Source organism: Electrophorus electricus, chromosome 13, assembly GCF_013358815.1.
Source record: "Electrophorus electricus isolate fEleEle1 chromosome 13, fEleEle1.pri, whole genome shotgun sequence".
NCBI lineage: Eukaryota > Metazoa > Chordata > Actinopteri > Gymnotiformes > Gymnotidae > Electrophorus > Electrophorus electricus.
Genome location: NC_049547.1, coordinates 18005928 through 18028297, shown reverse-complemented (window position 1 = coordinate 18028297; position 22370 = coordinate 18005928). Strand labels below are relative to the sequence as shown.

The 22370-nt window shown below is 45.1% G+C and overlaps 1 protein-coding gene across 2 annotated transcripts; it reads left to right on the top strand.

The window, feature by feature from the left end:
• Positions 1-58: 58 nt before the first annotated feature.
• Positions 59-20778, top strand: cnsta (consortin, connexin sorting protein a). Of its 2 annotated transcripts, none has more exons than XM_026999895.2 (11): positions 59-441; positions 4109-4472; positions 6478-6617; positions 8426-8456; positions 8802-8888; positions 9166-9289; positions 11693-11714; positions 11912-11990; positions 13603-14189; positions 18853-18988; positions 19089-20778. In XM_026999895.2, exons 2-11 carry the CDS (start codon positions 4148-4150, stop codon positions 19295-19297), a joined length of 1740 nt encoding a protein of 579 aa, XP_026855696.2. In that variant the 5' UTR covers positions 59-441; positions 4109-4147; the 3' UTR covers positions 19298-20778. The 2 variants fall into 2 exon arrangements, with proteins under 2 accessions (XP_026855696.2, XP_026855695.2); XM_026999894.2 differs by having other exon boundaries at positions 59-526.
• Positions 20779-22370: the final 1592 nt, after the last annotated feature.

Sequence of the window (22370 nt, the reverse complement as noted above, 5' to 3'; positions counted from 1 at the left end):
AATGTGAGAGTATTCCTTTAAAGCCAAATGTAGTTTGGGGGAGGGGGGGTTGCTTTCTTCCAGCTTGTGAAGCAAATTATTGGTCTTTAGTGATATCTATGCATTCAGTTAATGAAATGAAATCTAAAATGCCTGTCATTTGGATCTTATAAAACCACAGCTGTCACCTGCTCACAATTTTACAAAACAGTCATTGTCACATCAAGAATTTTGTAAAAACATGTTTAGGTTTTTATATATTAAATGTCAATGTGCAAAACTAATAAAAGGGGGAAGGAAAGCATGAATTAAAAAGAAATAGGCTAGTTTTAACATGATCCAACCTTTCAGTTCTTAAGCCATTATCGCTTTCCCTGTCCACCACGCGGCACTAGGAGCCTGTGCAGTGGTGGCCAATGAGCAAAGGGCCACAGTACCCGGATAGATGTCAGGAAGCGCTCGGTAGGTCTGCAGAAAACAAACATTTTCCATTGAGTGGTTCTGCGTGTCCGCGTGTCTGTTCATATCGATCTTGCCTGACTGATCTGTGAGTACCAATTTTCATTTTTTAACTAGACTGAAGCAGTAAATAAAATGTCCTTCATTACAATCAATGAAACAAAATTCCGCCTATGAAGAAACGGCGGCTGTGGCTAGCCAGATAGCATACGTGCTAACCCAGTCTGTTAGTTTCATGACAGCTCCACAACTCCCCTTCACGCTGGGCTTTACATTATAAAACCGCCTCCGAGTGTTGTGGATTAATAAAGCGTAATATGAATTAGCTAAATATGATGGTTGAATTTGTTTTTGGTGAGTATTAAGCGGTTTTTGCTGCTCTCATGTCCCTTGGAGTACCTGCACACGGTGCACATCTGTGAGAGCTGAGTCCTTATAAAGGGCCTTGTCCCAGCCGTGCTGGATGCTGTGATTTAGCTGAGATGGATAACAAGCAAATAGCTCCAGAAAAATACGATAGTGGTATTTGATCATGTTTGCTGGTTAATGTCTTGTATCGCAGTAGCCTCCATCAATGACTTTCATCTGAGCTGCCAACTCGCTTCATCTTAGCTAGCAGTACCGTACTACAGCTGCATGGGCTGAGTTTCACGTTATGTTTCAGATTGTAATGCATACATTTAATAAATCATGCTTTTACTGATGTAAGCTAATGCCATTTAAATTCGTTTAATGTTAATGCCATCCATTTCAATATTTCATTATAATCCATATTTAGTCCTCTCTGATTGTGACCCTATGTGTGTATGTTAGCCGAACTGGATTTGTCAAAGCCTTTTCAGTAGAATGTGCTGTTTAGAGTTGGGGCTTCCTCTCCTGTCATTGTTATGCGTTTGATATAAAGCCCTTTTTGGAGGAGGAGAAGTTGATTTCCTGCTCTCTTTTTGTTCCTCTCTGGCTGAGCATCCCTGCTGATGTCTCTCTGACTGTACATCAGATCCGTTAGTAGATAGATCAATGCAGTACTTGTGTTTTAGATCGAGACATGATTTTTTTTTTTTTTTTTAGAGCAAGACATTATGCACAGAAGACACTACAAACACCAAATCCAACACAGACTAAACGCTGTCTGACGATAAGTGATATGTTAGCTGTGCGATAGTGAAGAATCAAGTGGTTCTTTGAAATGTCGTTGCCCAGAATCAAATAAAGTGACACGTTTAGACTATAGTTCCTACATTTTGAAATTTACTCACTCCGTCTGACTGGAGCATCTCACTCATATCAACATTCAGATCTCTTTTCATCCAGACATGGGCCTATTACTGTGGGTTTATTTATTGTGGGTTTATTACTGTGAATTTATTACTGTAGACCTGTGTGTGCATATGCTTTTATTACTGCATATTGAAATCAACAAATATTAAACCAATCTTGACTATTGATGTGATGCATGTGTCGGTTTGCCAAATGTACCTTCACAGAGCCTGTGCCTCCAAGTTGTGCTTGATTTTCTCTCTCTCTCTCTCTCTCTCTCTCTCACCCTAACTGTCTCTCTCCCTGTCTGTCCCGCTCTGTCCCTGTGTGTTTCTTTCTCTCTCTCTCTCCCTGTTTGTGTCCCTCTGTCTCCATGGCTGTCTCTGTCTCTCCCTGTCTTTTGCACTCTCTTATCTGTCCATCTTTCTGAATTAAAAGCTTAATTATTAATTGATTCGAATATAACTGTATGCCTGAGCTCGTCCTAATTTTGTGGCCCAAATCTCAAGCAGCACAGAACATCCCCCTTCCATTTCCCAGTCGATCTGTGCTTAGGCCACAGATAACCGACTTAGTCTTGGTAATGTTACATCAGTCCTTGGTCACATACCCGATTTCAGATCCACCTCTGTGAAACTTATAGTTTAGCTACTCTGGCATGTGCCACTGCGTGGGAGGATGTACAGGGGTGGTGCTTAGAGCCTAGATTTGGACACACACACACGGGGCCAGTGGGGCTCTGTTTTTTAGCGCTTAAGTGGGTAGATATGTTGGCCTCCAGTAATTCTTCAGGAGAAACACATTTACAGAACTGATCAAGAAAATTGGCAGTATAATTACATTTGTCTCCACCATGACGGCCAGTTCAGCCCAGCGTCTTAACCTTTCCGCACACCATCTGTGTCTGTCTGTGAGCGTGCATCTGTGTGTGTGTCTCGGGGGAGCGCTTGATGCTTAGAGTTTTTCCCTGGATGCAGATTAAATCCTAATCTGAGATTCACAGTTCATGGCAATAATGAGGAAGGGAAAAAACTTTTTTGTGTGTACCAGACTAATAAAGAAAGAGGAAAATCACACCGGTCACGGGGGAAGCAGGTGTTCCCTGGACGCATGAAAAAGGGCAAACAAAGATCTTCACAGGTGTGATGCCTGTAACTGTGAGGGAAAAGGTTGCATAAGCCCTGTTTTAATGAAGGTCTACGTTGTCTTGGGCTTTGTTATTGTCACCTTCCCAAGGGAGATTCTCCTGGAAATGTCACAGGACTATCAGTGGCAGATACACAGAGAGAGCAGGAGAGAGACTTCATCACTGTGAGAATCTCATTAGTTGGAGAAAGGGTGCCATCTTTGATTACTGGCCGCTGAGAACAGAACAGCGTGATAGAGAGCAGTGGCCAAACTGAAGTTCAGACATCCGGCCTGCAGTCCAGCGAGTGCTGGGCAATTTTCATGATTAATTTGTTTCATTCAAATGACTGTTTTTCAAAATGTGATCATTGAAATTATTAAAAAAAAAAAGAAGGAATAAAACAGACAACAATTCGCAGAGAAGATCTCATGGAAAACGTGGAAATATCACTTTACTGTAACATGAAGTGAGTTGAGGCAGGACGTGTATGCGGTGATGGGTGGTGATCTATAAGGCTGTCTATAAATCTATCCTCAGTAAAACGCAGAGATGCCAAACAAAACAAGGAGATAATTACAAACTGGTTTTTGTTTTTGTACATCCAAAATCCATTCTAATAAAAAAAAAAAAAAAAAAAAAAAAAGCTTGTTTGATTCAAATTGTTATTTTCCAATTGCATTATGTAAGGTGTACAAAAAATTACCTTGATCGAGAATCATCCATTGAGATTAAAGTATTTCCAGTATCACTCAGCCTTAGCTGGTAGGCACTAATGTGTTAATGTGAACAGTATTAAATAGTGTAACAGATGCTTCTCGTGACTGAACCTGTCGGTCTGTCCTGTTTTCGGGGGACAGCTGAGGGCTCTGAGATCTGAATGTTTGTGATGATTATGGCAATGATGAAACTCTTCCCTGAAGCCATCCGTTCAGCTGCTGCTTTGATGTTCACTTGAATTTAATATCCGGCGAGCGCCTCCTTTATTTTTCTTATAAATGTTTACTCATCTGAGGACAGTTCTGTGTTTCTGTGGTAAAGCAAGTGTACTGTAAGGGCATTTGAATGAGGGCTTTTATGATGGCCAGAGTGGAGCTTGAGGATCGTGGCTTTTTATCATGCTTAGAGTAGAGCATTGGGAGAGGGGACTATAAATCCTGTTGTGCAGGCTGTGTGTGTGTGTGTGTGTGTGTGTGTGTGTGTGTGTGTTGGCCTGTTCAGGTTGGGTTCGCTAATGTTACCCTCTACCTCAAGCTTGAGTGTGTGTGTGTGTGTTGGCCCATTCAGGTTGGGTTCTCTCTTCATGTTGCCGTCTGCCTGGAGCTCATGGACGAGGGGCAGTGTCAGAGCAAGGACCCTGTGAGGCGGCGGAGCACAGGGGACTCCGAGCTTCAGAACGAGGTGGGCTCAGCCCACAGCCCCGACCAGAACCAGAACCGCCTGCTGGAGGAGGTGGAGCGGGGCCTGCACGGAGGCCAGAAACTCCTCCGGCAGGACTCAGCAAACAACAACATAAGAGACGAGGATGAAGGTTCCAGACTGGAAGAAGAGGAGGAGGAGGAGGAGGAGATGAACAGTAACAGTGGGGCCTGCTTATCAGAGCTGGACGGACAGCTACGAGACTCCCCTTTACTAAGTCCAAGCCCCTCAGGTACTGCCACTCTGCACAAGTAACACGTGCACACAACCGCTCTGCACAGGTAACACCATTACTGCCACTCTGCACAGGTAACACGTGCACACAACCGCTCTGCACAGGTAACACCATTACTGCCACTCTGCACAGGTAACACGTGCACACAACCGCTCTGCACAGGTAACACCATTACTGCCACTCTACACAAGTAATACGTGCACACAACCGCTCTGCACAGGTAACACCATTACTGCCACTCTGCACAGGTAACACGTGCACACAACCGCTCTGCACAGGTAACACCGTTACTGCCACTCTGCACAGGTAACACGTGCACACAACCGCTCTGCACAGGTAACACCGTTACTGCCACTCTGCACAGGTAACACCTGCACACAACCGCTCTGCACAGGTAACACCATTACTGCCACTCTGCACAGGTAACACGTGCACGCAACCGCTCTGCACAGGTAACACTGTTACTGCCACTCTGCACAGGTAACACGTGCACGCAACCGCTCTGCACAGGTAACACTGTTACTGCCACTCTGCACAGGTAACACGTGCACACAACCGCTCTGCACAGGTAACACCATTACTGCCACTCTGCACAGGTAACACGTGCACACAACCGCTCTGCACAGGTAACACCATTACTGCCACTCTGCACAGGTAACACCTGCACACAACCGCTCTGCACAGGTAACACCATTACTGCCACTCTGCACAGGTAACACGTGCACACAACCGCTCTGCACAGGTAACACTGTTACTGCCACTCTGCACAGGTAACACCTGCACACAACCGCTCTGCACAGGTAACACCGTTACTGCCACTCTGCACAGGTAACACGTGCACACAACCGCTCTGCACAGGTAACACCGTTACTGCCACTCTGCACAGGTAACACGTGCACACAACCGCTCTGCACAGGTAACACCGTTACTGCCACTCTGCACAGGTAACACGTGCACACAACCGCTCTGCACAGGTAGCACGTGCACACAACCGCTCTGCAGAAGTAACGTACATAACACAACTCTGCAAAATTAACACATGCACACCGCGTTTCTGCACAGCTGACAGCATGTAAATAAAACCTACTGGTAGCTGCAAATGACAGTTCTGTTCTTATTCATATGTAAGATTTACTGCACAGAACACAAACCTGCCTATATTTAGAATAGAAGGTCATTTTCATTGTATGATTAATTTAGGTTATTATTACAGCACAAACATAGCTGTGTGTGCATATGTGCATGATGCGTGAGGGTGCCTGTCTGTGCGTGTGTGTGTTACAGCCCTTGAGGCCAAAAGAACACAACAAAGAAAAACACACAGACACCCAAAAATTGCATTAGGATTAACCACTTTAATAGAAATATAAATTATAAGTTATAAATATTGGTCACAGAATCACAACATCATAAGTATAAAGTCAGGGTGGGCGTAAGCAAACATAAAAAAAAAAAAAACACACAAATCCACCCTCCAGAGACTCACTTCCCTATGCACAAGGAATGTACATCATAGCTTCCCTAGCAACAAAACAGGAGACAAGGGAGAAAGAAAACACCACCCAGCCCTACAGCTCCACAGAAAGAAAACAGAAATAAATAAATACACACCTAGACACCTTAGGGCACACACAATTTGTGTGAAACCAGTACTTCTCATAGCACTCTAGATAAAGTTGAAGCATAACCTCTCAAGGCTTCATGCAAAGCAATCGAATGTCTCTTAAGGCCGTGTTGAAAACCTGTCGCACAGTCTCATAAGGCCCTATTGAAGAACCTATTACAAAATCTGCATCTGCCGTGGCCACATGGAGTCTACCGCCCAAGACACCGTGCGGCAACAGCACATTCTCGACGTGCATATTTAACCAGTAGCTGATGAGACGGTCGACAAATCTGCTCTCTATCCTCTTCGACCGGTCACACACAGAAGCGGCCACAGCGGTAGCCATAACTCTGTGTGCGTGTGTGTGTGTGTGTGTGTGTGTGTGTGTTGGTGTAGCATGTGAAGGCCCTCTCAGCCCTGAAGAGATCCCAGCTGGTGCTGCTCTATCCTGGGACCTCTCTCCCTCTCTGGCTACATCGCTGCAGGCGTTGGAGGAGAAGGGAGACCATGCCCTGCTGCCAAACTGCCTCCACCAGGTCTACCCTCATCCACCCACCCCAGCCTCCACCTCCCAGCAGCACACTGTCTGTGCAGATCTGCTTCTCTTCCTTATAGGCGCAAAAAGTCATTTTTTCCAGTGATTGTGAAACAGCCGTTTCAGAGAGTCTGTACTAAATCTGGTTTAAATGCGGCCATCTCCATGGGGGGAACCCACTCTATTGAATATGTAGAGAACAACAAAGCAGTTTGATTCTTCTATTTCTTAAAACAATTAATAAATAATCAGTATTATAGATATTGTTTACACATTTCCGTGGTAAAAATGACTTATTGCTCCTTTAAGCAGATAAGTGACTGTATCCTGTTGGTTACTGCCATGTCACATCTAACGGTCTTTAATTTGGTTTGTTACTTTTTAAATTATGTTTTTTTTTATTAGTATTGCTGCAGTAGTACATATACTCGTATAACCTATAAAAAGTCTGATTAATGCCAGGACTCTGATTTATGCCAGTAGGGGGCATACACAGCTTGTTTTTAACAGCATTCATTGGTAGTCAAGTCAAATTTATTTCTATAGAGGTTTTTTTTTTTTTTTTTTTTACAACAGACGTTGTCACAAAGCAGCTTCACACATGTCCGAGTCCCCAGTGAGCAAGTCAAGGGTGGCAGTGGCAATGAAAAACTCCCTAGAGCATGAGGAAGAAACCTTGAGAGGAACCAATATGCCCACCCTTCAACTCTAGCCGACAGCGGTCACAACAATATTAACAATAGAATATAATGGTCTTGCCTAGGGATTTAATCTGCCCCCCTGCGTAGGTCAATAGTGTTAACGTTTAATCTCTAGAAGACAGGAGATTAGATCTGCGTTGCTGTCGGCTACAGCAAATAGTTTAGCCGATTCCACCAGTCCTCACAGCTCCTTAAAAGGACAGACGGGCATGTTTATTACCGGCCTTCTGTTTTGGTTTTTTATACGGACAACTTTGCTAGCAAACTTTATTTGAGCTGATTTTGTTTCTCTGCTAAGAGGTTTATGTGCTAAGGAAGACTTGAAGGAAGACTTGTGCAGAATGGGCAAGTAACCAAGGACCAGCTAACCTTTGGAAAAGAGGTTGTAAAACCAGCTCCTCTTTAAATCCTCCCTGTGTGCCGTCTCTCTGTTACGCCGCTGATCTCCAACCAACCCACACGGCCCTGCCTCATGTTTATGTATATCTGGCATAGCTGAAAGGGCGAGAGGGAGACAAGCGGAGGGAGAGAGAGGGAGAGAGAGGGAGAGAGAGGGAGTGAGGGGGAGGGAGAGAGAGGGAGAGAGGGAGTAAGGGGGAGGGAGAGAGAGAGGGAGTGAGAGAGAGAGGGAGGGAGGGAGAGAGACAGAGGGAGGGAGAGAGGGAAAGAGGGGGGGAGAGACGGGGAGAGAGATGATGGGGAGAGAGGGAGAGGGAGGGAGATCTGAGAGTGGAAGGGCATGAAGAGGGGTCAGAAGATTTTGTAGCCTCCCGAATGGACAGAAACCTCTGCCTTTGTCCGCCCTTCATCCAAGCTATACAACTCAGAGGTTAGCTGCCTCTAAGTACCCAGGAGTCTACTACAGGATACCGTCCAGACAGCAGCTATCAGTCTTACTCAACAAGACCATGTTTATTGCTCGTGGATTTTGCTGAGTTGCGTTTTTTTATACAGTGTAGGTCTACATGCATACATGTCCATGATTTTCCCCCGAGTTTGAGTTGCCTGCCATCTGCATTTTTAGAGTGACTTGCGCATGGTCAGTGTTTTGCTTTATTTTTTGTGTTTGGACACTGTGTAAAACCAAACACGTGTCTGCACGTTTCAGATTGCCGAAGCCCTGGTGCTGGAAGGCGACTGTATCCTTCCTGCTGATCTGCGGCGTCCCCCAGGTCCTTGTGCCAGCCCCTTCTCTCTGGGTTTGTGGTCAGAAGCTTCCGCTCCAGAGTGTAGTGTGATTGGACGTAGGTGGCCGAACAGCAGGGCTAAACCTGTTTTGGTCATTTGAGTAAATTCCAAATTATTAGTATGTAAAAACAATGTCATGGACATTTATTTCAACTGTAGGTCTCTGGTTGGGGTTTTCTTCCTGACGAGCATTGCAGTTTTAACAGCATGTCTATTGTGTGGAATTAAAGTGCTGATTCCAGATCAGTCCTGTCACTCTAAGAAGAGATGTTCATCTTAACTTAGTCCTGCTCCAGACACGAAGGCGCTCCGCTTCCTCCAGCTCCAGAGACTCTACCACGAGAGAGTGTTGTCCAATCTTGCCGCCCTGCAGGAGCAATGGGGTAAGTGCAGCGTTCTCTCCAAAGCCCTAACCACGCCTCCACCCTAACTGCACCTCCACCCTAACTGCATCTCCACCCTAACTGCATCTCCACACATCACCACTCGCTCTCTTTTCCTTTAACTTGTTTATTTTTACAGATGTAGTGCTGTGGCAGATCTTTTTCTTCATTCACTCACAGCCACACATTTTCTAAATAAATGTCCCCGATCTCTCTGTGTCTCTCTCTGTCTCTCACCATCTCCCTCTTTCTCACCATCTCTCTCTCTCTCTCTCAGAGAACAGATGGAGGTTGGTAGGTCAGCATCAGGACTCCAGCAGTGTATCTACTCCTCCTCCTCCCTGTGACATGGACACAGAGCACCTGCAGAAGCTGAGGCACATCTGCAGGACTCACAGGCAGTGAGTACACACACACCGACACACACATACACACAGCTTTGCTCAGTGCTGCAGCTTTAGCACTCATGGAGGATGGGTTCTTTCCTGATTCTTGGTCCTCCCAACGTTCTTCCTAAATGCCCATCTAAGGAGTTTTTCCTTGCCAGTGTTGCCCCTGGCTCATTCGGAAAGCTGCTTTGTGACAGCTTGTAAAAAGATTTTATATAAAAAATATCTTTTAGGAAGAACGTGAAGATATATTTATATCAACCTTGACACACTTATGGTCCTGACAAATTTGTATTTGCAGAAATTCAAACTGACAAAGACGGGATAGTACAGGGGCCATGCCAAAGGTTGATTTTGTGGAAGCTGATTCAGCTTCAGCATGGACAAGCCCTTTGTCCTCCCAGACTCAAAAGAACCTAAAGCACATGCAGACACAGTATGATGTCATCCTGTACTGTGAGTGATGACTGGTCTGCTGGCAGGACAGATGGCCTGCGTTACTGCAGCTGCATCGCTTCTGCTTAGCAGCATCACGATCGAGGTTTTTGTGTATTAGGTATTTGTTTGGGCTTAGTAAGTGCTTAAAACTGGTTTAATTGCACTATTCCCAGATGGTTCGCCAAGTTATTTACTGTGGTGCTTAACAGACATGGACGAGAGTCCTCTGGACTGGCGCTGTGTAAATGATTCTTATAGCTCTGTAAATGTTTAACATCTGCAGGCACATAACCGTGGAGTGTCTCCCAGGCGCTCACCTTTAACCGTGGAGTGTCTCCCACGCAGTCACTCTTAACCATTGACTGTCTCCCATGCACCCACTTTTAGCAGTGGAGTGTCTCCCACGTACTCACTCTTAACCTCTGGCCGACAACAGTCATAACAATATAGACAATAAGGAGCACAATGAGTAGTGAAAGAGAAAAAAAAATAAAATAAACAAGCAATTAATGTCTAGTCCGGTTTCCTAGAAGTCCTAGTCTGGTCCTGATGGTCTGCGTGTGTCCGAAACCCACCCCGCACAAGAACGTCCATCAAGGGCAACGGAGAAGTAGTTGGCTGGGGTGGAGGTGTGGTGGGCTACAGCAGGGGGCATCAGGGGGTGGTGGGAGGAGCCATGGCATCTTAGATGGGTTGAGGCTCTGTAACATCATGACATCAGGGGTAGGTGTACCTTAGCAGAAAGAGAATGGATTATTAAGCATCTCCAAGTACAAAGGTGTGTAAATTGGGGAATTATAATGCAAAAGATGGACTCCGACAGATCTAGCTAAAGGATAGAGCCAGAAGGAACCACAAGCATGAGGGCACCCTGGAACATCAGCACTCCGCCGCTCTCAGTCAACAAACTTGAGTGACAAAAGAGAGGTGAAGTGATGATGCTCAGCTGATATGTGTCCTCTGGTTTGGCTGAGACATATAGCTGAGTATCATCAGCATAGCAGTGGAAACTAGCACAGTGTTATTTATTAATATCACCTAGATGTAGCATATATAAATAAAAAAGCAGAGTCCCTATAATAGAGCCTTGTGGCATACCATAGCTAACCTTGTTGTATGCTGAAAAGTCTCCATTTATGTCAACATGTTTGTAGCTACCAGCTTGATGAGATAAACCAGGAAAGGGCTGTTCCCCTAATCTCAACAACATTTTCGAGTCTATCTAGTAACATGTTGTGATCTATAGTGTTAAATGCTGCATGCAGTTCAAGCCATATAAGCAAAGAGACATAACCCTGGTCAGAAGTCAACAACAGGTCATTAACTAGTCAATGCTGTCTCTGTACTATGAGACCTAAACCCTGATTGAAAGACTTCATGTATCTGGTCCTGATTCAGATATGAGCTTAGCTGCTGAGCCACAGCTTTTTCTAGGATCTTGGAAATAAATGGAAGGTTTGAAATCGGCCTGTAGCTAACATGACAGCTGACGGGTCAAAGTCAGATTTTTTGATAAGTGCACATGTCTGTGTGTATGTGAGTAAATACGCATGTGTGTATGTATGAGAATGTCTGTGTGTGCCAGTGTGAGTACACATGTGCGTGTACATGTAGCTGTGTTTATGTAAGAACGTGTGTGTGTGTGTGTTTATGCAAGTATGTGGGTGTGTGCACGGATGTGTGTATCCGAGAGCGCATGTGTCTGTTTATGCACGTGTGGGTGCATGTGTGTCCTGGTGCTCATCTCTGCTGGAACAGGCCTGCCATGCCTTAAACATGTGGTCCAGCACTGCACTCTGGGCAATCTGAGACAAGTGCTAGAGTTTCAGCATGGGAAATGTGCCGTGCTAATATTAGATTGCTACTGAGTGGAGAGAGCTCCACAGCCCACAGCACACTCCTGCTCCAACAGGAAAAAGCACCGAATTCACAGACATGCTTCTAATGGACACTCTGTTGTTCTCTTCTGTTTTACAGGCCAGCACAGAGCGCAGACAGGGTGAGTCAGTGTGGTGATGTTTTAATCTGTGAAGTGTGTGTGTGTGTGTGTGTGTGTGTGTGTGTGTGTGTGTGTGTGTGTGTGTGTGTGTGTGTGTGTGTGTGTGTGTGTGTGTGTAAGGGGGTGGATGGAAAGGTTTAAAGTACAGACAAGCTGAAATGCTCACCTTTGACAAGTTTGCGTGTGTGTGTCTGTAGTGTGAGCTGGTGGCCAAAGCTCAGAGGAACAACACTATGAGTGTGAGGGAAGAGCCTAGGAGTGAGGCGTCCAGCACAGGTGAGTGTCCATCTCTGCTCTGCTGAATCAGACCTCAACCTCCAGCGCAGCGATGGCAGAGAAGATCAGATGCACCTGTGCCCAATGCTCCATAGGCCTGCACTCTTCTCATGTCACTCAAACCTGATTTATACATTATGAAATGTGTGATCATTTCAGCCTACTCACTGGTTCAGTAACAGTATCAGAGACGTCCTGCAGCTTTGATGTGTCTCCATGCTTGATGGTGAAGGCAGCCGGCAAGTTCACCATCTCCTATAGAAACAGAGGGGTGTGCTGCTCTCAGAGCCAGGGCACAGCAGAGGGGCGTGTTGGGTTGCGTCCGCTCGACCCTGGGCACAGCAGAGGGGCGTGTTGGGTTGCGCCCGCTCGACCCTGGGCACAGCAGAGGGGCGTGTTGGGTTGCGCCCGCTCGACCCTGGGCACAGCAGAGGGGCGTGTGGGGTTGCGCCCGCTCGACCCTGGGCACAGCAGAGGGGTGTGTTGGGTTGCGCCCGCTCGACCCTGGGCACAGCAGAGGGGCGTGTTGGGTTGCGCCCGCTCGACCCTGGGCACAGCAGAGGGGCGTGTTGGGTTGCGCCCGCTCGACCCTGGGCACAGCAGAGGGGCGTGTTGGGTTGCGCCCGCTCGACTGTGCTGTGCTCGTTACTCAAAGCTACATGTGTCTAAGAGCTCTTGGCCGTTCTCTCAGCGGCTGAGGAGAAGAACGTTCATTCCTCCTAATGAAGTCGCAGCCGACAACTTTAGTCTAAGGGTTTGTAAGTTATACGGCTGCAGCTTTAAAGACAGACAGACTCTGTGTATGTTTGCGTGTTTTCGTGTGTGTTTTCTCTAAAGACTGTGTGGCATGCTATTGGGTTGCATGGCCTCGTTTCACTTTCACAAAGTGGCACGACCAACCTTCCACCAAGCACACACGCGTTCTCCCTTACCCACTACACCGTCTGTCCAGCTCCCTGTCAATAGTAGTACTGACCACTCTCGCTCCCTGTGCTCCACCTCCGCCACCCCCGCCCCTGCCTGGCGCGGAGACACTGCTCGAGCATCTGTTGCTGCGAGGTGTCTGGGGATCCATAGAGACAGCGTGAAAATTCAGCAGCTTTCTGCAGCGCTCTGACTCGGTGTCCCTGAGTTTACCGGAGGAGCAGGGAATACACCACACTCCACCACACAGCCTGAGCCTGACGCAGGGCGGGGAGAGGAGAGCACCGGACAGAGACAGGACCGCTGGACACTCTGCTACGCCCTCGCTCTCTCTTTCTCTCGTTCTCACTCTCTCTCATTCTACCTTCCTGTCCCTATTTCACTCCCACCCACCCTTTCTCTTTGACCAATGAACTGTCATCACTCTGATCACATCTCTAAGCACACGGCAGTGTGTGTGTGTGTCTGCAGCGGTACATAGTCCTGCATTATTGATTAGCAGGCCTGTAGAGAATAGAAACACAGGCTCAATAGTGATTAATTTGCCCACAGTGATACTCAGATATGTACAGGGCACTGGAGTGGAAGACTTCACTGCCAGGTGACACAGCATGAAGTAATCTCTCTCTCTCTCCCTCTTTTCCTCTGTCTATCTCTCCCTCTCCTTCTCTCTCTCTTGCTGTATCAGAGAGGGTAATGGAGGAGCAGAACAGCCAGGATGGGGTTTCTCCCAAGCAGGATGCTACACAGCCTGAGGAAGGCGGCTATGTCTCTCTCCGCCAGCAGGGGGAGCCAGAACTTCTCCATATGCGTTTTCCCCGCCTTCCCACTTATTCTCTCTCAGCCACGCCCTCCTCGGCAGTGACTGACAGCCCTTGGGCTAGTGGCGGAGAAGAGCCGAGCGAGAGCACCACGGCCCCCCTGACGGCAGTCAAGCCCAGCACACAGACCCCCAAGGAGACGCAGCTGCCCGGGCAACTGAGAGGGCCTGGAAGGCTGATGGAGGCAGGGAGGGAGCGTGTGGACACGGAGCAAGACCCAGGCCCCAGCTGGGAGAAGGGAGAAGAAGTGGTGGCTCCTGCCAGCCTAGAGGAGGTGGAGCAGGTGGAGGAAGAGGAGGGTCTTGACCTGGAGGCCAGGGCGGAAGAGCAAGAACGGCTGGGTTCGGCGGTGCCAGAGGAGGAGCTGGGGGAGGAGGGCCAGGGGGTGGAGGCACTGGAGGTGGGGAAGAGGACCACGCTGGATGACCTGGCCAAGCGCATTCGGGTGGAGGAGGTAAGTACGACCACACTTTCACCTCCATCCAGATCCAGCAGGAGTAGTGTTTTGTGCCTAAAGTTTCCCGTTGACGCTTCTGTCTCACGGCATGGATCCCAAACCACATGAGCTAAAGGCAGTTGTCTGCATTCTGAGTCTGTAGATGACTTAATGATACATATATAAGCAGGGCGTGAAACCAGTCTAGCTGTGGTTCCTCTGATTTAGACGCTCGTGGTCACATAAGTCCAAGTGTCTCCATGACTTCCTTGCTCTGTAATTATTTCTGAACTGGAGACAGTGAGAGTGACTTTTGGTATCTGCTTCAGGAGAGCCGAGGTGTGTGACGTCATGATGATGGCATCAGCCTCGGTTAAACGAGGCTCCGTGATGTGAGGTTCTCTCACATAAGGCAGGCCAGTCTTTGATAGCCGGCCTGGGTGAACAATGAGGGCTTTCAGCGTGCTCCATCTCCCATGGGCTCTGTACTGTTGGGCTCTGTGGCCAAAATGCTAAACATGTGACCCTCCCAAAGGAGCAAGAAGTCAAGGGGATCCGTTGGACTACTGTGCCCTCAAACTTGAAGTTTAACTCCGGTTACATCACAGAATAATGTATTAGATATTATATGTTTTCTTAATTTCAGTGGTTAACATGAATGATATTTTTATCTTGCATATCTTCATCATCTTCTCTGCCTGGTTATGGTGAAACAGTATTGTTTTTTAAAATAACGTCCTCTTGGCCTTTTAATTTTTCCTTGGTTCTGAAATCAGTTTTGCCCAACTTTGTCTCAGCATGCCAGCAGCTTCCCACCTTGGCTTTGTAAACTCAGAAGTCAGTGTTATGTTAATGATATCCAACCGGATGTTGGCATGTGGCATAAGTGACGTGGCTGGGTGGACCAGTAAGCTTGTCAGAGGTCAACAGATCAGAGGTCAGCATGTCACACCATGTGGTTCCAGTGGTTCACCTTTATAGCGCTGGTCCCTGTAGTTCACTACTGTGAACTTCCACCCCAAACACCTTCTGTCTCAGAGCGTGAATAGAATCGTAGTTCAATACATGGGGGGTGTTTGTGTTTGTGTTGTTGTTTTTTTGTTTTTTTTTTAATGAGGTTACAGAGAATGTCAGGACACAAAAGTAGTTACTACTAGTCTGCTCTTGGTTCCAATGTTCAGGTCATCTTAGCCTACCTCTGAAACATCTGCAATAATCAAATATTAAATCTCCTGTGTTATCTTTTTGCTTCATCTATAGTGCAATTATTTATGGATAAATATATGAATATGCAGAAGTGTTCTGCTAATCTAACTCAGTACCCCAGCAGTTTGATAGATTTGGTTCAGTATTCCAGCAGTTTAATAGATTTCTGAATAAATGTCTGTCTTCAAAAAGACAAGAGCTCTTGAGGACAAAGTTCCTCTTCACCGAGGGTGAGAGACAGCCTTGCTTTGTTTTATGCTGATAACTTTGCCTGGTTATATCTGCCAATGTCTGTCAATTACAGGTTTTCAGGTATTTTGAAACTAATGTGGGCAATGACTAGATTAAGCAGTACTAAAGCTGGGAGTAAAATGGAGGGATTCTGTGCACAGTCAAGTAAATATCTGCTGATAAGCAACATCAGTGAATTCTAATCTTTTATCCTATCTGCGCAAAATATCACACACATTCCATATTATGGTGGTAGGACTTATTGAAGCAGTTAACCCCGAGCCTTGCTGTTTTCTCATGACTAGGATATCACTCTGTTAGCCACGTGCTAGGTCAAAGGTCAGTGAATAGACTCATGTTAATAGGTCGGGACTGGTTTATGCCAGCTCCCGTCTGTAATGGAGTTTTAATGGCAATTTCTTGGAACAGAGTGCTGCTCCAGTGAAGCTCTGTTGCTGTGTAAGGGGAGAGGAACCCAGACGCGAGCTCTGTTAGCAGACAGGGCGTCACAGGCCAGAGGCACTGCTGCCAGTAGAGGTGAGGTTGGCGATGACGGAGCTGATACGCACTTTGCTGAGGTGAGGTTAGGGTTTAGTTGGGCACGTCGGTGCTGTGTAATGGCCATGTAATGCAATCGCGTGCTTTCGTGCATATGTGCGTGCTCGCGTATAGCACGTGCGTGCTCGCGTATGTCTTTTAAATCTAATTAATGAATGAAAGTGTTTATTTACATTAGTGCTGATGTGTCTAATCAAACCATACTCTCATAGGACTGGTCAAGGTTTCTGTAATAAGCTCACCTTCTGTGGAGCAAGTGCGGGACAAACCAGTTAGAGTTTGGTACCATTATATTCAAATGTGAGATTTATCTTTTTTTTTTTTTTTTAAATATGGTCTAATTTTGCCCAACTACTATTGATAACATCGTTTCCTGTACCACTTGGTACCGGTTGCTAAAACAAACCAGAATAATCCGCTTTGTTCCTGCTCAGTAGCCTTGAAGTTCTCCGAGATACCCACAGAAACATTATAAATCTTCCTGCTTTCAAACACACTTTTGCACCACTCTACACCTGGTACAGAGACCCTCAAAGGCCTCTATACTGAGATCACAGATCACCGTATGATAATACAGGATAATATTTGGCTCACTAACTTTCTTTTACACAAAACATTTTATTACCTCATTTGTATGGTGAAAAGCCAACCATTCAAAAAGCCCTGTTCTTCATTGCTTGAGTGTTTATCCAAGCAAAAGAACAAAAAAGCAGGAAACAGATGAACCTAGTCCTTAGGCACTGAGAAAGGAGCTACATAAGTAACTTTATAACTTTATAGTGTCTAACATTTTGCGGCCCTGCACACAAAGAAGTGACGTCTGGGAATAGGGTCTGTTGAAAAGGCTGCTGGGATTAGGTGAGGGCATGTTAAAAAGGCTATTGAAACACAGGGAGTTTGTACCAAAGGCACCAATCACAGGATGTGATGTCATAGATGCAACCTGAAACCCCACAAGAGAGAAGAGTGGTGGGGAAATGAGCAGCAGGTAAATGTGGAGCAGTGAGAAGGTAAAAGACCTCAGTGCTCTACTGGAAAAAAAACATGCTCACAAAAATACCAGCAATCTCGAAGCCATCTTTTGGTTCGGTGGTAAATATGTCAGTGTGAACACTAAGCAATCCAGGACTGAAATGTGACGGTGTAGAATTTTCTGCTTTGGTCTGGACCAAAAGAACAACATAATAAATGGGACCTAAAACCCAGCTCCAGAAGTCGCAGTAGTCCGTCTTTGTGACGGTCTTCTCTGGTTCCTATACCATCCTGCTGCGGGAACGCTTTCTGCACTTCCCCAATCAATATGCAGTGCTTCACACGCATTAACCGTATGACCACTGACCTCAGGAAAAAAATCAGTCAGCAGCAGTGCCCACTGCTCTTTAGGAGCCTGACCTCCCTGTGGCCTTTTCCATGGCTGAGAGGTTTATGATGTAACGGTACTTGACGACTCCTTCATATTTGCGGTGGTCTAGCGATGTTACATGCGCGAGCAAGCCCATTCTTTTCAGTGCCCTTTGAAGAATGAACGAGCCGGTTCATTTCAAGTCCTCTTTAGGGATGAACGAGTCTTTAATAATCTAAGAATGAAGGGAGCCGAGTCATACTTGAGAATTGGGTTGTTTGTTTGTTTGTTTTTGTCGCTATACCCAAATTTCACGCCCTGCCCTAAATCCACTCCACTCCCCAGGTGAACGGACAGAACCAGCCAGTCACTAGAGAGGGCGCTGTGATAAAGCAGTGAATCACAGAAATAGTCGTCTAGTACCGTTTTCTAATAGTTTCACAGCAAGCACAAAGAAACCCATTGGCAAGACCTCCACACGGCTCTGTGGGAAGGATTTTGTGTAGAGGGAAATGGCATCACCTTGTGTAATGTTTACAGTGCAGATCATTAACATTAAGTCTAGCAGTATGAGTAATTTGGTGCTGCTAAACCTATTCCACACATGTGAAAATATATTGGAATGTCTAGTTTGAATCTGAATCGGATCCAAATCTTACCCTGTCATTATCCTAATGACCATTGCTCAGATAAATCTAACCCCTACCCACTAAAATAAGAGAAAGAACAAAGATCTCTTCTTTTGAATGGCTGTAGGGAAGGAATGAAGCCATAAAAGCCGGTTCCCTTCAAAGAACCATTATTCTCTTCGCATTTACAGTCTTCAATCCCCCACTGCATTATTAATCCAGAGGGTGAATCCCCCTAGAGGTGGGCAGGGGAATTACAGCTTTATTGTCATGAAGATCATAAGCATATATCTTTTTGGGTGTACTTTCGTGTTGTCATATTAAATGTTATTGTAAAGCGACTTCATGTTCTCTGTTTTGTTTTTCTTTAATGTATGTGACACATGTCAGATAAATCAATTGCTAATACCATTACACTTATAATCCAGAATGAAAGCCTGAAAAATGCAAGTAGTTGTAAGTGATTTAGCAAACCACTCCACTCATATGAATATACTGACATCTAATGATGAAATACTATAAGTGCAGTCTTTAAAATAGTTTGTCAACTGAGTATAGGCATCATGATGCACTGTGTGGTAAAATACTGCCACTGTTACATATCCCATCAAACAAGCATAGCCATTTCCCTGGTTATTATGACTTCTTCCATCCCAGCACTAGTGAGTAAGGATCATGTGGTTGTAAACAGTAACTCCTGCTCTCTTCCTCTTAGATTACCCCAGCTGCTGGTTTGGTTTCCATTCTGAAGAGAAGAGGTTCTCTGGAGGGATCCACCACTCCCGCAATTCCGAAACCTGCTGGCAAGCGCAAGGTTCGCTTTCGAGTACCTGACGATGGCCTGGATCACGGTACTACACTGGCCTATATACACATACGTTAAAAAGCCTCATGGCATAGTAACAAAGGCTTCATCTGTAATAACTCATGCCTGTACAACCCAATGTGCAGATGAAGTGGGCGGAGACTCCTGGCTGCTCCTCCTCCTGTTGTGCTTGGCTACCGTGGTGATCAGTGTGGGCGGGACCGCGCTGTATTGCACCTTTGGCGATGCCAAGTCCAACGTGTGCACAGACTTCTCCCACAACATGGACTTCTACATCGGGCAGGTGCAGCGTGGCATAGATGAGCTCAGGCACTGGTTCTCCCCCAGCTCATAGCAGGAGAGAGTAGGCGCAGCAGCCAGGCGCTGCTCCATCTCGCTGGCTAGAGGAGACTCACTCTCTACCTCCCGCTTCCTCCCTCTCAGCAAGCTCCGCCTCTCCCGCAGGGATGGGAGCAGGAGGTGTAGCGCTCGTGTGCACGCCATGCTGAAACGATCCATAACGGCCCTCACCGCGGCGCGTTAGAACTCTGGGTCTCTCCGAGCCACTTCCTGTGCCTCTCTATGGCAAAACGAAGCATCGTGAACAGCACAAGAACCTGCTGTGTCCGAACATGAAGGTTGCGTTCTCCATCAGGGTCTCGCTGCAACCTTCCAAACAGGGACAATGCAACACACCTGCCTACAAGAGCTCGTGCAACTCTGTTTACTGCCGTCTACTTCACCCCACCTACAGATGCAGAGTTTTTAAAGTCTTAAATATAGTCTTAAATACAGTTTTGTGGCATTTTACCTCATTCTTTCCAAAGTCAGATCAGCACTACAATACTACAGAGAAGGCTGACAAAGAAGCCTTTGTAGGAAGTAGCATACTCCAGTGTCCAGCCTAGAATGATGAGATGGCAATTTGTGGTAGGGACAGGAAAGCAATATGGAGTACAAAAGAATGTTTTTAATGCATAGTCTCGGATATGATGATGCATATGTTATTTAATACCATCTGCTCAGGCATGTAAGGATATTGTCACGGTATAATTATTGTGTTAATTGTTACTGACAAAAGAACACTGTTCATACCCTGTTAACATTACCTCCTGCATTGTTTTTAAGGTTTCATTATTTTTCATGTTGTCATACTGTATTTTGAGTGTGTGTTTGTTTTGTTTTGCTGTATAGATCTCAGAGAAAAATCAGCTTTTATGGATTTTGAAGGTTCTCTTTCTGAGCACAGTATCAGACTTCCTCCAACAAAGTTCAAATACAAAGTATGTGTCTTAAAAACAGATGCAGTCAAACTGGGTGTTGTAGTCCATTTTCCCAAAACAGTGGGCCTCTTTTTCACAATTCAAACAAGCATTGAGAGAACAGCAAGAAGATATTATTAAAATTATTATTAAAGTGATTATTTATCTTTGAGTTTGCACTTTTCCTCTGACGGGCTCAGATGACATTGTGGTACAAATATTCAGTATATATTTAATGTAGGATTAAAAAGTTTAACTTTTGAAATCACAATCTTTACACATGCCCTCTCTTCCTGAATGTGGTGTGGAACTTCATATCAGTGTGATCTGTCATCTGTACTTCTGTAGAGCAATTCTCTTTTTTTTTCAAGAAAGAAAAAACAATTGAGAGTTAAAACCTGCTGCGATATGATTTATTTAATTAACGGCAACAGATGCATTTGCTTACTGTATCGTTCCAATCTCTTTTTTTTTTTTTATCTTGGGGCAATGTTGAGGGGAAATGCAATGAAATCATCTATGAATGCAAAATCATGATTCACCCTCGTGATTAAAACTTACTGTGGGCACTGAATTGTTTGTGCTTCCATTCATATCGCATTCTTTAACTGACTACCTCATCAAGACAGTGGTGATATAACGGTGATATAACACTGCTCTCTTGTCAGCCAGTGAAATGTTCACATATAATTTGGTAATCTTTTCATTAAACAACATTTATCTTGTTTCTCATTTCACTTTGTAAAGTGAAATGTCAGTTTAGTGCCTGTTCTTTAATTAATTATTTTGACAAGAAAAGAAAAGACATTTAAATGACCATATTACACAACTCCCACTCATGAGACCATCTTTAGCAATGCTTGAACTGAAAAAATAGTTATGGTGTTGTGCCGAGTTCAATACCCCTGTCACGAGACGCATCCCCTTCTTAAGAGTACGCGGTAGACGTTTGCTCAAAAACAGATTTAATCTCTGTTTACTTTAGTTCTATATCGATCAAGAGAATGAAACAAACCTCCATGTTTCAGTCAACAGTGATGGAAATCACTGATTTACAGAGTAGAACAAGGTAGGGGTAGCTCAGTGGTTAAGGTACTTGCCACTGTTGGGCCCCTGAGCAAGACCCTTAACCCTCAATTGCTCAAGTTGTACTCAGTCATAATTGTAAGTCGCTTTGGTTAAAATCAGATAAATGTAGAACTAGTTGTTGGACGACTTTCGATCAAGAGCAGAGCTAACCGTTTATTTTAGTTCTATAAGGATCAAACGAATGAGCCTAGAATGAGCCTAGGAGTATTTTGTTCATCATTTTCTAACATTATATATATACCTTTTATTGTGCTACATCTGTGAATCTTTTGCAAGAAACATAAACTGTTTTATGAGTCTGTAGGGCTAATATAAATTTGTGCTATGATCAGCAGAATGAAAGAGACACGGGGGTTACGTTTTATGGCAGACCACCTGCCAGAAAATGGATCCCCTCTTAATTGCGGCTACATTGGTTTTATGGTTGTGAAACTTATGGAAGAAACATAGACTGATCCAAAGTATATACTATTACAATAATTTTGAGCTAGGATCAAGAGAATGAACATTACTTTTGCCTTCCTCCAGGATCTGTAAACTCACCTTTTCAGAAAGTACTTGGGGTAACTCTTTTCTGCACTCATAATTTGTCTTAACATCTTTGCACTTAAAATGCTGCATTTAACTCATTGTGAACACATATAGATACTTTTGAAGGTTAATATCAATATCAATAATGTAGCGGGTTTCAGGTACTTCTCAGAACCATCACCTTAACCATTAACCATTAACCCTTTATTTAAGGAGGAATAACAAATCATTAGACTAGTAGTGATATCTAAGGTGTAGATAGTCAGTTATGAGTTAGAAGACCTGATTTATTTATTTCCAGACATGCTGTGACTTTTGTGAGAGATAACCATGACCGTGACCGTGCCCAGTCAATAAACAATACTTTTGTACAGCTCGCAAATAAAAATGAATGGAGCTAGAATGCTGTGGGTTGTTGCTGATTTTGATTGTTTATCATTTACGATTATTTGCTTTTGGATGATTGCTATTGTTGTTGTGGTTGCTTTTGTTATTGTGATACTGAACTTTACAAATGGTTGGCCTAACCTTGTACTTTTCTTTTGC